The sequence below is a fragment of the Babjeviella inositovora genome (genome assembly GCF_001661335.1).
Source record: "Babjeviella inositovora NRRL Y-12698 unplaced genomic scaffold BABINscaffold_5, whole genome shotgun sequence".
In the NCBI taxonomy this organism is placed as follows: Eukaryota; Fungi; Ascomycota; class Pichiomycetes; order Serinales; genus Babjeviella; species Babjeviella inositovora.
The window spans coordinates 502304-518291 of record NW_017566842.1 but is presented as its reverse complement, the minus strand read 5'-3'; the positions used below and the strand labels follow the sequence as shown (position 1 = coordinate 518291).

At 50.2% G+C, this 15988-nt stretch overlaps 8 protein-coding genes across 8 annotated transcripts; 7 read left to right on the top strand and 1 right to left on the bottom strand.

Moving 5' to 3' along the window:
* On the top strand, positions 1-2558 carry HSP78 (chaperone ATPase). Its single transcript, XM_019128722.1, has one exon. It carries the CDS (start codon positions 17-19, stop codon positions 2465-2467), a length of 2451 nt encoding a protein of 816 aa, XP_018985628.1. The 5' UTR covers positions 1-16; the 3' UTR covers positions 2468-2558.
* A 450-nt stretch (positions 2559-3008) lies between these two features.
* CAP4 (Cap4p) lies at positions 3009-3913 on the top strand. The gene has a single exon (XM_019128721.1). The coding sequence runs from the start codon at positions 3067-3069 to the stop codon at positions 3721-3723; it is 657 nt and encodes a 218-aa protein (XP_018985627.1). The 5' UTR covers positions 3009-3066; the 3' UTR covers positions 3724-3913.
* Positions 3914-4522: 609 nt separating this feature from the next.
* On the top strand, positions 4523-5698 carry BABINDRAFT_166643 (uncharacterized protein; the record flags this gene model as incomplete). Its single annotated transcript, XM_019130445.1, has 1 exon — positions 4523-5698. One exon carries the CDS (start codon positions 4523-4525, stop codon positions 5696-5698), a length of 1176 nt encoding a protein of 391 aa, XP_018985626.1.
* A 1006-nt stretch (positions 5699-6704) lies between these two features.
* Positions 6705-8820, top strand: BABINDRAFT_131611 (uncharacterized protein). The gene has a single exon (XM_019127047.1). The coding sequence runs from the start codon at positions 6844-6846 to the stop codon at positions 8680-8682; it is 1839 nt and encodes a 612-aa protein (XP_018985625.1). The 5' UTR covers positions 6705-6843; the 3' UTR covers positions 8683-8820.
* Positions 8821-9472: 652 nt separating this feature from the next.
* Positions 9473-10942, top strand: BABINDRAFT_61500 (uncharacterized protein; the record flags this gene model as incomplete). The annotated part of the gene is made up of 3 exons (XM_019132367.1): positions 9473-9625; positions 9695-10039; positions 10127-10942. The coding sequence occupies 3 exons, from the start codon at positions 9473-9475 to the stop codon at positions 10940-10942; spliced, it is 1314 nt and encodes a 437-aa protein (XP_018985624.1).
* A 293-nt stretch (positions 10943-11235) lies between these two features.
* Positions 11236-11586, bottom strand: BABINDRAFT_161256 (uncharacterized protein). The gene has a single exon (XM_019128720.1). The coding sequence runs from the start codon at positions 11507-11509 to the stop codon at positions 11333-11335; it is 177 nt and encodes a 58-aa protein (XP_018985623.1). The 5' UTR covers positions 11510-11586; the 3' UTR covers positions 11236-11332.
* Positions 11587-11929: 343 nt separating this feature from the next.
* Positions 11930-13070, top strand: BABINDRAFT_13164 (uncharacterized protein). The gene has a single exon (XM_019127048.1). It carries the CDS (start codon positions 11935-11937, stop codon positions 12826-12828), a length of 894 nt encoding a protein of 297 aa, XP_018985622.1. The 5' UTR covers positions 11930-11934; the 3' UTR covers positions 12829-13070.
* Positions 13071-13077: 7 nt separating this feature from the next.
* Positions 13078-15929, top strand: BABINDRAFT_131600 (uncharacterized protein). The gene has a single exon (XM_019127046.1). The coding sequence runs from the start codon at positions 13328-13330 to the stop codon at positions 15827-15829; it is 2502 nt and encodes an 833-aa protein (XP_018985621.1). The 5' UTR covers positions 13078-13327; the 3' UTR covers positions 15830-15929.
* Positions 15930-15988: the final 59 nt, after the last annotated feature.

Sequence of the window (15988 nt, the reverse complement as noted above, 5' to 3'; positions counted from 1 at the left end):
CACCAAACAAACTACAATGTTAAAACCGAGCTTGAACAAAGCCTTACTCAAGTCCGCCACTGGTAACTACCTCCCGGCGATGGCGGTTCCGCGCGATTGCTTCCAAAGCAACATCCTTTCGCGTCCTTTATCTTCCTCCACCTCCATCTCCTCCCACCCTAGGAAACTTACCGCCCTTACACCAGTCACTAGACGGAGCACAGTGACTCCCTTTCCCATAGCACAGGTGAGTACCACCAGGGCCTTTTCATCCATACCCCCACAGAACATGCAGATGCGTATGGACCCGAACCAGGAAGCGGAGGAGCCGGCGTTGAAGAAGTATGCCACTAATTTGACCGACATGGCCAAGGCGGGGAAGCTCGATCCTGTTATCGGTCGTGACGAGGAGATCCGGCGCACAATCCAGATTCTATCGCGCAGGTCCAAGAACAACCCGGTGTTGATTGGGAACGCTGGAACGGGGAAGACCGCCATCATGGAGGGCTTGGCCCAGCGGATCGTCAATCGTGAGGTGCCCGAGCTGATGCAGGGCAAAGAAGTGGTTGCGTTAGATTTGGGATCGCTCATCAGTGGGAGCAAGTATCGTGGGGAGTTTGAGGAGCGCTTGAAGGCTGTGTTGGCGGAGCTCGACAAAGCAAATGGAAACATTATCTTGTTTATTGACGAGTTGCACATCTTGCTCGGGTTGGGAAAATCTGAGGGATCGATCGATGCCTCTAACATGTTAAAGCCGGCGTTGGCCAGGGGCCAGTTGCAGTGCTGCGGGGCCACCACCATTGAGGAGTACCGCAAGTATATTGAGAAGGACGCCGCATTAGCGCGCCGGTTCCAGTCCGTCTTGGTCAAGGAACCAACTGTGGACGACTGCATCAGCATTTTGCGCGGATTGAAGGAAAAGTACGAGTTACACCACGGTGTGCGCATCACCGATGCCGCCATTGTGAACGCGGCCAAGATGAGCGAGCGGTACATCACCGACCGGTTTTTGCCCGACAAGGCGATTGACTTGATGGACGAAGCGTGCTCGGCGTTGCGCTTGCAGCACGAATCCAAGCCGGACGTGATGGAGCAGTTAGAGCGGACCGTTATGACGATGGAGATCGAGTTGGCCTCGTTGAAGAAGGAGACTGATGAGGTTTCGTTGGAGAGAAAGGCAAAGTTGGAGAGCGACTTGAAGCTCAAGCAGGAGGAGTTGGGGACGTTGACCAAGAAGTGGGAGGCTGAGAGAAGCGAGTTGGAACAGGTCCACGCCACCAAAAAGTTGCTAGAGGATGCCAAGATGGAGTTGGAAAAGGCTACTCGTGAGGGCAAGTACGGCGATGCCTCCCAGTTGCAGTACGCCAAGATTCCCGAGTTAACCTCCCGGTTGAAGGAATTAACTTCCAAGGCGGCCGCGTCCAACTTGTTGCACGATTCGGTCACGGCAGACGACATTTCCCGTGTCATTTCCAAGATGACGGGTATCCCTACCTCGTCACTACTCCAGTCGGAAAGATCCAAGTTGTTACACATGGAAGAAACGTTGAACGCCAAGGTTATTGGCCAGGAGGAATCGATCAAGGCGATTTCCGATGCCGTGAGATTGCAGCGTGCGGGCTTGACCAATCACTCGAAGCCGATTGCTAGCTTCATCTTCTTGGGCCCAACCGGCACGGGTAAGACTGAGTTGACAAAGTCCTTGGCCGAGTTCTTGTTCAACGATACGGGCGCCATGATCCGGTTCGACATGTCCGAATTCCAGGAGTCACACTCTATCTCTAGGTTGATCGGGTCTCCGCCGGGCTACGTTGGGTACGACGACAATGGTGAGTTGACCGAGGCCGTCAGACGCAAGCCTTACTCCGTCGTGTTGTTTGATGAGTTTGAAAAGGCCCACAGAGACATCTCCAAGTTGTTGTTGCAGGTTTTGGACGAGGGTCAGTTGACCGACTCCCACGGTCGCAAGGTGGATTTCAGAAATACCATCATTATCATGACCTCCAACCTTGGACAGGAGTTGATGGTTGAGCACTCTAGCAAGGATGGGGACGAGGGGATCAGTGACGAGGTGAGGAGTGCGGTGATACAGACCTTGAGACACACCTATCCACCGGAGTTCCTTAACCGCTTGGACGAGATTCTCATTTTCAACCACTTGTCCCGTAAGTCCTTGGAAAACATTTTGGCCTTGCGCCTTGGCGATATCCAGACCAATTTGTTGGACGAGAAAAAGTTGACGCTCGAGGTGGAGGACCTGGCAAAGGAGTGGTTATTGAGAAAGGGTTTCGACCTCAATTACGGTGCCAGACCCTTGAACCGTGTGATCCAGAAGAAGGTTTTGAATCCAATGGCTCGTATGGTTATTAACGATGAATTGGTGAAGGGTGATATCATCTCCGTCACCAAGGATGCTTCGATGGACTCGTTGGACGTCGTGGCTGTGCACCGAGAAGGGCCAAAGGAGTCTCAAGCTGAAGACCTTTAGGGTTTGAGATTTTTTCTACCGGTATCTGAGTTTTTTTTTTTTTTTTCTAGGGGTACCAGGCGAAAGTATGTACATAATTATAAAGATATTAATGGTCGATTGTAGATGGCGTGGTCGGAGATTGATGTGCGAATAATTCAAGCATCGTATCTTAAACTGGTTTGTTGAGGAAAGTGGCTCGAAGTATGGCAACTGGGGGGAGACTGAAAAATATTAAATGTATATATGACCAGAGTAAATTAAAAGTCCACTGCTATAGCTGCCACCATACCCGTCAGTAACAGCAGACATGGGTCACGTGAAGAATAATATACTACAGGGGGCTCTAGCCCGCAGGCAGCATCTAAACAATGATGGAGCAATATTTTCCAAGTTATAGAATCTCCAGTAATACTGACCGATTTCTGTCTTCCGCCAAATAGACCTTTGAGTCTTTAAGGCCTTTCTCGTGGGTATTACTGACCAGAACACGCACTGCAAGCTTATGCGGGCCGGGTAACCCCGTTGGATGAACCGTTTTGATTACAAAGATTTTGCACTTAGCTGACATAATACACTTACAACACCAGAAAAGTCGTAACGCACAAGCACATCACTCTATGAACAACTCTTTCCAGGGCTGGGCCCCAGCGTCCAACGACGAAAATTCTGATACGCGTATCCACAAGAAGGAAAAGCTCGATCATATTGATCCTAGTTTCAGTCGCGTGGACGACGAGGGGTATTCCACCCCGACTGACCACGACGAAGTGTTCGGGAGCAACGTAGCGGCGGCAGCCGTTGCGGCCGCCGCGGCCAACGATGCTGACCACCACTTGCACCACCATGGGTTCCACTTGGACGACCAGTCAGTGGTTGGCCACGTCTCGCTCAGCTTGGGCGAGGTGAAGGTGGACGAATCCATGCCGCTCGAGACGCCAGAGCTCGGGGTTTCTCTCGGGCGCAAGGCGCGCCGTGGCACCAAGGGTCCTACTTCCGCGAAACGTGCGGAGCAAAACCGCAACGCGCAGCGGAGCTTCCGCGTGCGCAAGGAATTGCAGATTAAGGAGTTGAAGGACCAGGCGGACGAGGCCAAAGCGTTGCGTGCCACCATCGAGGAATTGAGACGCGAAAACATGCACTTGCGTGACTACACGTTGGCGTTGCAGTCCAAGTTGATGGAGCACGAGACGGGTGTGCCCACTCCACCGTCGCTGGTATTTGGGCGCAACGCCGCGAAGGACGAGGTGTTTGACTTTGATGCGAAGAAGAAATAGCCGACATTAGGGAAATGTCCCGTGCCCTAGTGGTTTTGTATTTTACTGTACTATACTGGAGGAGTATCCTCTGCCAATGAACGATATGTGTAAGATTAAAGTGATTTGGGTTATGGAATTTTGGAACCGTTCGTATAAATAAACAGGGGATGATTGGATGGAGCATAAATATGGCATAACGTCTCTACCCTGATTCCAAGACATAGCTTGACCGGAACTTACTCGATCAGGAACCCAAACTATTACAAAACTATCGTTTTTGTGCCGTCTCCCGCCTAGTGTCAATTCCGAGTGACCGGTGTTACGCACACAGACTATTAGCGGTTTCGGTGGAAATCTGCATATGTTATTGAATGCCATAAGCTTGTAGCGATTTAGTCTTGCGTTGTTTACAACTTTGACAGAGTGGTGCCACGTCCCCACCTCTCATTCTCCGAGGTCTGCACCATTTTCATGACCCATGATTTAAAATTTCAACTGCCATCCGCTTCTTATAAACACTGCATCTTCAAACATTTCAGACTATAACAGACGATTTTCGGCGTACACACCCTTCCTGTTTTCCACAATAACAGCTATGACAGCCACTATTAATCCACTAATCTTGAAAAGTTAACCAATAACTTGTATCTAAATTTGATGTTCAGCTAATTTCCCTTACACAACTTCACCTCGACTGCGTTTCATGCGGTCACGTGCCGCACCTTTTTTCAGCAAAACCGCCTACATCAAAACAGAGCCCCAAGAACACATGTCCCACTGCCCTTTTTTTTTTATTTACGTTAATCCACCTTTTACCATGCTTTCTACAGTCAGATGCTTGCGCTCTCCTGTGCTGAGAGGGTTGTCCCACTCCCGTGCGGCCCGGTTCCACACATCGTCGGTTTGCCGCAACGAACGTCCGCATAACCTCTTTCAAACACCGTTCTTGGACTCTGCTGTGTTCGCTGTCAAGGTCAGGGAATCTTTGGCCGGTCCTTTGCCCCGGGAAACAGTCCTTGCGGCGCTCGAAAACGTACGGATATTGCAAGACAACGTGCTCATCGGGGACAAGTTCTCTGATGAATCCAAGGCCCAGATCGCTGAGTTGAGCGGAATGGCGATGGAGATCTTCAACGCCCCCAACGTGGCCATGGACGACGCCTTCTTAAAAACGTACTTTCTCACGATCAAACCGCACATCGACGACACCCTCCAGGCGATGAAGGTGTTTTACAAGCGCAACCCTACGGGCCACATCGACCGTATCACCGCGATGATCCCGTTCCGCCAGTTCCTCTTGCGCAACGAGCTCGATGCCTGCTTTCGCATCATTGACTACACTACCAACCACAAGCGGTACCACCGCTACTTACAGAAGCAACTCCATCGCAAGATTGGCTACACTGCGGGTTTTGGGCTTGTCGGGTTAGGGGTGTTGGACCGTGTGCTCAGATCGGTGATTCCGGACGACGATCCGACCCTTTTCACCAACTTTTACACAATGTTGGCGGCGTACCTTGCGAACGCAGCGTTCATGGGATCCATTGCGTTCGGTAGCATCATGTCGAAGAATAAGGACAATTTCTTGAACTGGCAGCCAGGCACGTTGCAGCGCCACTGGTACTTTCACCAAGACGAGATGAAAATGTGCTCGGCAATCGCTGAGTTTGATGCGGAGTTTAACGGGAAGGACGGATATGCCACTAAGGATGTTATGGACGAGTGTTTGAGCAGAAAGATGGAGCCAGCCACGAACATCGAGGAGTTTATGTTACAGGAGTACTGGGTCAGGCAAGGCGATGGGTTTGAGTGGGTGGAACCGGACCAGGACCCGGCTGATGTGTTGATTGTGCAGCACTTGAAGCAGTACATTCCAGAGAAGTTGGGGGAGAAGTTGCAGTGGGCGAATAAGTTGATTGGAGCGTCCGAGACATCCGAGCGGAGCGAGGATGCCAAGGGTATTGTCAGCAGTGGGGCCCAACCGGCTGTTTAGACAACTGGTGGAAACACTTGTGTGGAGCAAGGATGCCAGTGAAGGGCTTACTGAAAATTTGAGTATGACAGAATTACGTGTACATAGAATATATTTTCGTCATAAAATGTCACACACTACCCTTGTAGAATTCCGTGGGATATACGTCTGGTATGCTTTCAAGCCACGTTACCGGAAAAATATTGTGAACCGTAATGATAATAGAAGATGGCTCTGGAGTGCTAGTCTAAAGCCAAGCCTAGTATTAAATCTCCAATACATTACGAAGGCCCCGTAGTCTTCTCACCAGAAGTTATATTCAGACCGTAAATCATTCAAACCTCCAACAATGTTTTGTGTGCAAGTTCTCAGGATTCGAGTCTGAGCTCGAATTATGATACTACACTTGACTACAAGGAGATGTCATCGGAAGTTAAACCCCGGATTTGACTGAGTTCCAACCTCCCGTCACGGGTGATTATTCATTAGAAATTCATCATATAGGGTAGTAAACTCTGCATACGACACACATTGCCAAAGGGATGCTAGTAGAGACAAGTCCCAAGTACGTCATATCAAGCCTACTACCCGCATAGTCATCAGATGCCGGCTGCCAAGCTTGGTAGGAGACTTCAGTATCACTCTATGGGTACTGCCTACATAGACTTCCAATAAGCTAAACAATACCATTAATTAGTGATAGAAAAAACATATTTCATACATTTATCGAGGCAGTACCGTTCCAACCAAATAGTTCCTTCTTCAAAAATTTCTCCTTATCTTGGCCTCCCTGGCGTTTTGATCGCACATTTCACGTGCAGCTTCCCCGTAGACGCAGGGAGCGGCGGAAAGCGAGAACCGATCCGGAGGCTTTTGGGAATCTGTTAGATAGTCGACCTAGCAATTTTTCTTCAATTACCCGTCCATTTTGAAACAGAAGCCTATTTCTCTACCACTACGCGTGTTGAGTGTTCCATCTCACATCCCTTGAATCCGCGTTACCAGGCCTTCCAGTGACTTTGCGAGGCATAGACTCATTTGCCTAGCGTCCCTCCCGAATATATGCCCGCACATCTCGGTTGGATTAACAAACGGTATTGTCAGCAATAGGCGACCCACCACCAATCTAGGAACTAGCCACCTTGAGGGCTAAGACTGGCTGGGACATGAAACTCAAACCGGTGGTTAGCCCGTATGGGGAGCAGGGAGCTGAGCAATCTGGACCGAACTACCCTCCTAAGGGACCCAGGTCGGAAAGAAATTACAACACACATTACATCAACCTCGATGTAAAGGCCAAATGTGAGCTCGAAAAGAAGGCTGGTGCTACCCGTATTCCTGAAAAATACGGCGCAATGTCTAATGGGCAAGCACCCAGAACCAGGCCGGCGGGGAAAAGAAGCAGACGGAGTGTATCGTTCAAGCAAGGTCAGCTTAAGAAGGTGAATGGTGGAGCTAGGCTTCCAGAACCCACAGGGATGGAGCGTCTTGAATCCGCCGCTGAGAGACAGACAAGGAGTGTCGAGAAACGTGGTACCACCCTTGGCCCGAGAAATGCCATTAACGAACTAAATGATCATATTTCTGGTGAGAATATCAACATAAATGGCATCAAGCCCCCCGAAAGTTTCCTCCTTTCCGCGCCATCCGTTACAAACGGTATAAACAGCCATACTATCAAGGAAGGCCCCTTGGCCGCTTTTGGTGACAGTCTCAGACTAGCCATGGGAACACGCTCCTCGTATCCCCAATCCCTATTCTTTTCTTCTTCGTTCGAACCATGCACAAATAGCGATGAAATCCTTGTGGCGCGGTCCCCGACCCTCAAGCTAGGCGATCTTCTGTGGCGACAGACAAACTACGGAACAGAACGTGAAGGATATTTAGATGCTACCAGCGCACCTCTACATAGCCTTCAATCTCCATTTATGTCTAGTTCTGGGGCCTCACTAGCCGAAGACTATTTCAACACTCCTCGGCACAATGGATTCCCTAACCCAAATACTCCCCTTCTGGAACCGGCACGAGGCATGAGTGGCATCTGGTCTGCATCGTATTTACGCCAATCGCCTATTATCACGCCGCAAAACCAGGAAGAAATGGTATGGTCGCCGTTTAGCAAACCCGGGAAAACGCCTGTCCGAAGCTCCAGTGTCACTGGATCGAGATTCTTTCCCTCCCCGGCAACTCCTACCTTCAGAGCCCGGCACTCGTTTAACAATACGGAATGGGAGCATTCCAGCTCTATTGAAAGAACAGGCGAGCGTTCCGACGGGCGGTTCACTGCCCCGATATATGAAGGTAAGTCCTACACCGAGGGGAGCTCACCCCTTTACCCAGGATATGTCCTGTTGGACACGCACTTGGAGGAAATGTCGTATCTCATGAGGGCCCTAGATACTCCAATGGAGATGCCAATCGAAAGGTCCATGAAATCCTTGAGAATCACGGAGAAAGGACTCCAGGGCGTGGATGAGCTGTGTTTTCCAGTGTCACCGCCCGATACCATCAAGCCCTCGTCTATCAAGAAACGAAAACAAACACCCTCCCCGAAACTTGTGAGGACGCCTTCGTTTTCTCTCCAACCAACACGGCTTATAGTTTCAGACCAGCCCAGTGCTGATACGTACTGTCTAAACACCAAACATACCACCGTCAAGGTATCCTTTCCGAAACATTGCAGAGTGCCCAACCAAAAGAGCCAATCAGAGGCACCAGAGCCCCGGCCCGAGGGCTTTTCGTCCACCTTTTACCGCAAGGCAGATAACGGATTTATGTTTGTCCAAGAGCTCCAGCCTCGTCTCAGCTTCAAGAAGGTTGCCAACAGCAAAAAGAAGTACGACTTCACCACGTGTGTCAGGGTCAAGCTCAGCTTTCCCACAAGAGGCTCTAAGGTGAGTGTGGCCTCCCAGGTGTTACTTGATGTGAATAAGATTGGGGGAAAGATCGCTAATATTAAGCCTCTGAAGCGCGCAGGCACGTTTGGGACCAGAAAAGCGGCGTAGAAGCAAATTTCTGGGTTAGGGGCGGACTAGGAGTGATTTACCGGTGCTAGTACCCTCTCTAGAATGAGAGATCTCAAACAGACCAGCTAATATGGTGTGGACAACAAAAGCGAGTAGAATGTCACCGAGTGGGACACTACAAAACTGCCAGTTTTCATTTCCGATGTCGTTCATCGGCCCAACCTAGATTTCTCTATCATCGCGTTATTCATGTTCGAAAGTTTGCATACAGGCGTAGCTCTTCTACGTAAAATCTGTTTCATGCAGCAGTTCCAGTCACAGTGTAGAAATGTCGGAATTCCAATTGTCGAACCGGGTCATGACAGAGAAAGGATTTTCCAGTTGGTACACAAGCTCTCTGTTACGAATATCGTCCTTAATCAGTTCAATAACGTCAATAAAATATCCTCGAAATGTTAATCGGAGGTTGTTCTCCGGCTTATAACCATCTCTCTGCTTAGTCATCTTTCCCTCCGTTAAACATTGATGCATGTGCAAGTCACCCAAAGTTCCGCCATTCTCCTAAGTCTAACAGTTGCGAACATATCTTATTAATCTGATTTAATAATTCCTAGCTAATTTACTGACAACTTATTCTACCCCAGGGCAGTAAATGTGGCATTAAAACTATTCTGTAGAGCTGCCATCTTGTAGAGCCATCACCTATTAGGAAGTCCGCTGGTACCTGTTCTAGAATCTCACGTGACATCACAGTAACAAATTTAGAGCATTAAAACGGGCATAACTACGCTACACAGGTAATCAGCTCATTCAACCATCCAACCTCACAATGGACTTAATCGGCGATATCGTGGAGCACGACATTCCTGCGCCAGTGGAGCCGTCTTTCCCGACCGGACCCATGCCTGATATGAGCAAGCGCAAGCCGTCCGCGTGGCGGAAGCGGTTCGAGCAGAAGGGTATCGCCTCAATGTCCGGCTTCGTCGCCAAAGCTAACGATGTTTACACCACCGATGCCCAGGGTTTGAAGAGCTTCAAAGATCCGGCTCAGAAGAAGATGGACTACCTGGGCTTGTCGGAAGCGGAGAAGATCAACCAGGAAAACATCGAGGTGTTATCACAGATGTCGGCAGAGGAGCGCGAGCGCGAGAAACAGGAGTTGATCGATTCGCTTGACCCGATGATCTTGCAGGCATTGATCAAGCGTGCGAATAAGAGAAGTTCCGAGGCCGAGGCGGAGATCGAGGGCTACGGGACCTGGATTGGGGGCACCAAGGAGGACGATAAGAGGGGAAAGAACTCCGACGAGGCAGCATGGGGCGGTGGGTTGAACTCAGCGGATGTGGATAAGGCGTTGGGGCTTGGTGGTGCCAGTCTTGTAAAGGATCTCAAGGAAGTGACAGGAAATGACCCGGAAAGAGCCCTGATTTCTCGAGTTTCTCAGGAGGCATTGTCTCAGGAAACCCCTAAGCCCATTCTCAAGAACGTTGAAGCTGCCTCTAGCAAAACGTCCTTGGAAGACAAAAAGGTGCGGTTCAATACCACTGCCAAGGTCCAATACGACGACGAAGACGACTTGGTAGACGCGGAAGGCTGGGAAGACGTTGAATACCTTGACGACCTTGCTCCGTCTTTCGAAGCCGCCCAGGCATTGGATAACCAGACATTAGAAGAAATGATGAACTCGGTACACTTTCCCAGACGCCAGGTTGCGGACCCCACCGAAAACAAATTGGACCTTGACGACCCTGACTTCAATCGAAAGTTGCATGAAAAGTACTTTCCTGACTTGCCAATGGACACCGAGAAGTTGAAGTGGATGGAGCCGGTGAAGGTGACAGCCAATGCCCTGGTCTACGACAACATTAACGAGTTGCGCTTCGACTTCCGAGGCGACTTGATCATCCCTGACGAAAACGCCGCGATTCCAACCCACGCGGGCCTTCACCATCACTCGGAAGACGCACAGATGGCGGGCTACACCTTCCGCGAGTTGGCCCATTTGGCCAGGTCCAAGATGAACTCTCAGCGGTGCATCGCCATACAGACGTTGGGCCGCATCTTGCACAAATTGGGCAAAAAGGCGTACAACATCGTCCCGGAAAGCGCCGGAGCCGACGCTCCGGAGCAGGAACTCTCGTGGGCAGAGTTTGAGAAGATGTGCCGTGAGGTGATTGCCGAGTTGCGCATCACCGAGACGTTAGAGGCGGCCGCGGATGAGAAACTCACCAAGAATTTGAGTGTCAGAAATTATGCCATTGAGGCCTTATGGTTGTGGAAGCAGGGGGAAAGTAACTAGATGTATATAAAGGAATATAACGAGTATGACAAGATGTTGAAGTGTGTAAAGGGGCAAACCGGAAGTTGTCATTGCTAGATCAAAGAATAGGTTTATCTGAATATGAGGAAAGAACTAGTTATAGTTGAAGTTGCGTTGCCTAGGTATCGATATGGATTTAGGAAGGGGAGCTTTAACTACAACGGAATGCTTGAAGAAACGTATTTTTTTTTTGATTCTCAGCTAGTGAATGTTACTAATTTTTTCCAAGAACAAAACTACGATCACATTGATAGGAATATACCCACAAAGCCTGTGTAAAATCTAAAAAAAAAAAAAAAAATGTAGATCAGAAGCAAAAGCAAGCGGTGGTTGCAGTCCCAAAGGCCCATCGTTCGCTGAATAACCCAGTCACCAAAACCCCAGCGAAATCAACGAAAAACTCGCCAATCCGCCAAACAGAGCTATACAGTGGCTAGGCCCAAGTCCCGGTAACAAGCTAGCAGCACAAAACGTGCTGCGGGCCAATGTTGGTGGGATTGGTGGAATAAAGTTAGATCTAGGATTAATCTTTGCATAACGACACATTGACAGGACAGAGAAGCAGTTCCAGGGCCATAAGGCAGGTCGGAGTCCGCCAACTTAAGAGTTATGCAAGAAAAAAAGGGGAGAAGGTTACCAGCCAAATACACTGGGACAAAACCTTTTGTCAAAGCGCATCACAGCGTGGTAAGGCAGTCCAATTGGGATTGAAGGAAAGTTATGTGATTAGTAACCCCATATACGATAATAATTCAATCATATCGGCGGAAACGTATAGGACTGGCAGCATGGAAGCGAATTCTCCACGCACATGCCAAAATATTTTCAGCGCTCAAGTCGCGGCTCATCGCATCGAAAGGACCCAAGGCCGGGTAAGTCTTGTAACATATGCAGGACACATAAAGCAGTGCCATAAATGCGCAATACAGATACGGTTCGAATCTCTCCATAACTATCCGTTACAAGTGACAATGGGTGTGATTCTTCCAGGAAGTGAAAGCCCTGCAGACAGAACCAGTAAAGGAAAGACAAGATTCTATGTGAGACCTAGCTTCGGGCTCACGCTATTCGGGCCGTTTGTGCCTGCGTCAGACTGCCTACCGGGGCTCTACGGCCTCACAGCATTCCAGCTTGTATCGGCATTAGGAATGTTTTACGCGGGCCGCCGAATCCGGTTCCGCCAGGGTTTCCGGTTCAAGCTGCTCAAATACGCCACCTACGCCACCGGGACGTACCTTGTGTTCCAGTCGGGGCTCGAGATTGCGCGCTTGAGCTTGCCGCACGATCCGTACTTTGACGATGCCAGGAGAGCCCGGTTGGAGGCTGAGGCCAGAGGCGAACGTCCGTCCTGGTGGTTTGGTCCACTTAACTGGAAACCCATTCCATACAAGCAGTACTCCGCGGAAATGGACCGCTGGATCACAAACGCCGAGACAAGTAATGGAATCGGCGAGCACTTAGAGGCAGTGCAGGCCAGTCGCAACCACACGTTTACAAAAATGTACGCAGGAATCAGAGAGTTGAATAAGAAAAAGGCAGCGGAGTTGTTGGCCACGGATGAGTACCGCAACGTGACCGAAGAGACCAAATCTACTCGTGTCAAGAACTTGAACCTCAATAACACCTATGTCCGAGCGAATATCGAGCTTGGCAAGGTGGAAATAAACAACGAGGCGGATTTTTTACTCGTGTGGGGCCAGTTGGAGCCCTGGGAGAACTTTGCGCTTGAAACCGACATATCGCTTCGCTTCATCCCGCAGAGAACGATACACCGTCCGGAGGATATCGTGTTTCTAGATCCGGCGCCACCAGTGGATGAGGAGTCTGAGTTTGTTGATTCTCAGTACCCGGAGGATTCTGAGTAGTTTCAACAGTTGGGAGAAAAAAAGTGCATGACATGCTCTGAGCATATATTTATTATCAGTTTTAGCACCAGTATTGAACTGGGACCCTTATAGAATGTGTGACCGTAGTTGTAAGGAAATCGATCCACGACGCACAAGTACGAATGTGTGTCATACCCGAATATAAATTGGTAAATACAATTAACTATGAAATTACTTAAGGTGATGCTATAGCCAGCGTTACAGTCGAGGTATACCCGCAGATGCAGCCTGGTCATCCTCGGACAGCGTGAAGACCGAGGGCCTTGAATCGAACATAAATGCAAAGCTTTATCTTACAATAAGAGTCAATAGCCAAATCACTTTTATTTGTAATCAGTTAACCAAGCTAACTTTGAATATTCAGCTGTATTACAATTTTCATCTTGGCCACAAGCCATCGCTCCTCAAAATATCCTGCACTATTTGGGCGTGAAATAACGACTCACCATCACCCCCCAAACTCTCAATTCTTCCAACCATGAAGCTCCATCTCCTCTTCCTCAGCTGGCTAGGGCTCGTTTGTGGAATCCTCCAGGACGAGCTTCAACAGTCCTGGGCGCACCAGCACTACGGACAGCTTGTCCAGGTACAACGGATGACGAACGAATCCGCCGCAGCGCTCACAGCCAACAACGAACTCGTGATGCTCGACTTGGCCGCCACCGCCAGTTCGAGACCCACGTGGATCCACCAATTGCCTGTCGATGGAGAAACTAACTTGTTTGTGCGCGGGAACGATATCGTGGTAGTGCTCAACCGCGCCGCGCGGGCCACAGTCCAGGTGTATGATCGCGCGGGCTTCTTAGTGCGCGAAGCGAGTTACGGAGAAAAGATTATTGCAGCCAACGAGGTTGCGGTTTTGCTTTCCGGCGGTGACGTGCACTTGCTTGCAGCGAGCAGGGTTCTTGCGCGGGCAAACATCGGTAGGGTCACAGCCGCCCAGATGACTACCGATCGCAAGCGCCTCCTCATCTTCTATCCCTCTGAGGGCGAAACCGTTGTTGCTGCTATCGACTCTGCTGTTACCCATGTCACTTTGCCATTGGACTATACCTCCATTGTCTCCGTCCAGGGAACACTCGTGCAAACCACGGACTCTGTGATGCGTGTCGACTTGACCCACAGAACGGTCACTCCCGTTTCCACCAACCAGACTGCTTTTCTCGGACAAACCATTTTTCTCGGCCAGCTTGTGGGGAGCTATTCTGGCTCTACGTTGCAAATCCACACCAAGGCATCCATCGAGGTTCCCGAGTCCATCGCTTTTGTCAACTACGTTGCCCAGGAAAAGACCATTGCCATCTACGCGCCAAACAGTTTGACGGTTGTGGATATTGATGACGAGTTTTCCACCCGAGAAATCCCGCTTGCTCTCGCTTCACCGACCCGGATCTACTCCTACACCACCGAAATCGACGGCAAACACATTGTCTCTTCGTTAGTACAATCCGAACTGGCATTGACTTACTACATCGACAATTTCGCAGTCTGGACGGTGGATACCGCTTTGAGCAACGTTGTAGGGCATGCCATCGTGGTCAAAAAGCAAAAAACAGCCCTTTCCACCGACGAGGTGATGCGCGAAGAGACGGCAAATATTTTTGTCGCCTACTTCATGCGCTTGACCAAGAACTTGGTCACGGGACAGCGTACAAACACGACGGTGGACGACACCTACTTTGGTTTCAACCGTAAGTTAGCGTTGCTCACGCGTGTAGGGAAGGTTTTTGCCTACAACACCGAGCTGGGTGAGCTCCTCTGGACCCACCAGGTGCAATTGGCCCTGGATGAACAGGTTGTACAGATTACGGATTACCAGAACGATTTCTACATTCTCACAACTGCAAAGTACCTCCAGTTAAGCTGCTGTGGCGAGGTCTTGGCTCAAGTGGGCGCTGCCGCCTCCGGGTTTGTGGAAACCTCCGCCGGGTTGTACTTAGAGAACGGTGCTGAGATGACAAAGGTTCACGACGACACCGACGCCTCCAGCTATGTCGTCCGCCACTCGCGGGATAAATTATCTGGTTACCACGTTTCTGGGTCTGTTTCCGCTGCCACATGGGAATTCGCTGTCAAGGACACGGAGCAGATTGTGGCTGTTTCGTCCAGACCGGCACTTGACACCACTGCCTCGATCGGGGTGGTGCTCGGTGACCGCTCTGTGCTCTACAAGTACCTTCGTCCTATTGTGGCCGCAGCGGTGGCGTCTGATTCGGGCGTGAAGCTCTACATCCTTGACCCCGTGACTGGTGCGGTGCTCCACACTGCAGCCCACGAGGAGGTTATCGACGTGTCGTCTGTGAGGCTCACGGTGGGCGAGTACTGGGTGGTATACACGTACTACGCACTCGAGCCGACGTTGGAGCAGAAGGTTGTGGTGGTTGACTTGTTTGAGTCGTTGACCCCGAATACGAAAAACCACGCCGCGGGTGCCGTATCCGCACTTGACATTACCGAGGCTGATCTTCCAGAAGTCTCGGCCAAGTCATTTATTCTCTACGACCGTATCGTCAGCGTGGAGCAGACGGTTACAAAGCACGGTATTACCACGCGTAACGTGCTCTTTGGCTTGCAAAATGGCCAGATTCTTGCGGTGCCAAAGTACGTACTCAGCAGCAGACGCGTGGCGAACCGTCTGCTCACTGACTACGAGAAACAGGAGTTTATGAACTTCCCGTACGACCCCGTGGTGCCGTCCAAGGACTGGTCTATTGTATCGCACGGTGTGGGATTGGGCCCGCTTGACGGCATTGTCAGCTATCCGACCGAGTTGGAGTCTACCAGTATTGTGTGTTCGTATGGTGCGCGCCACGTGTTCTGCTCGCGTACCACGCCGTCAGGAAAGTTCGACGTCTTGTCGAGGGACTTTGACAAGCACAAGTTGGTGTTGACGATTGTTGCGTTGGTTGTGGCAGTGTTGTTCACCAGGCCAATGGTGCAGAGAAAGGTATTGAAGGACTGCTGGAACGAGAAGCGATAGGTGAATGAGTGGTCAAAGAACGATACTACTTGCCGTTATAATCTTAGATACTCATCAAAAGTTGCGATTTTTAACAAGGTTATGTAACGGGTCTGCGTCTCTCCAATCTATACCAGGAAAGTTATATCTAAAACCATGGATCAACTCAGTCTAGTGTAA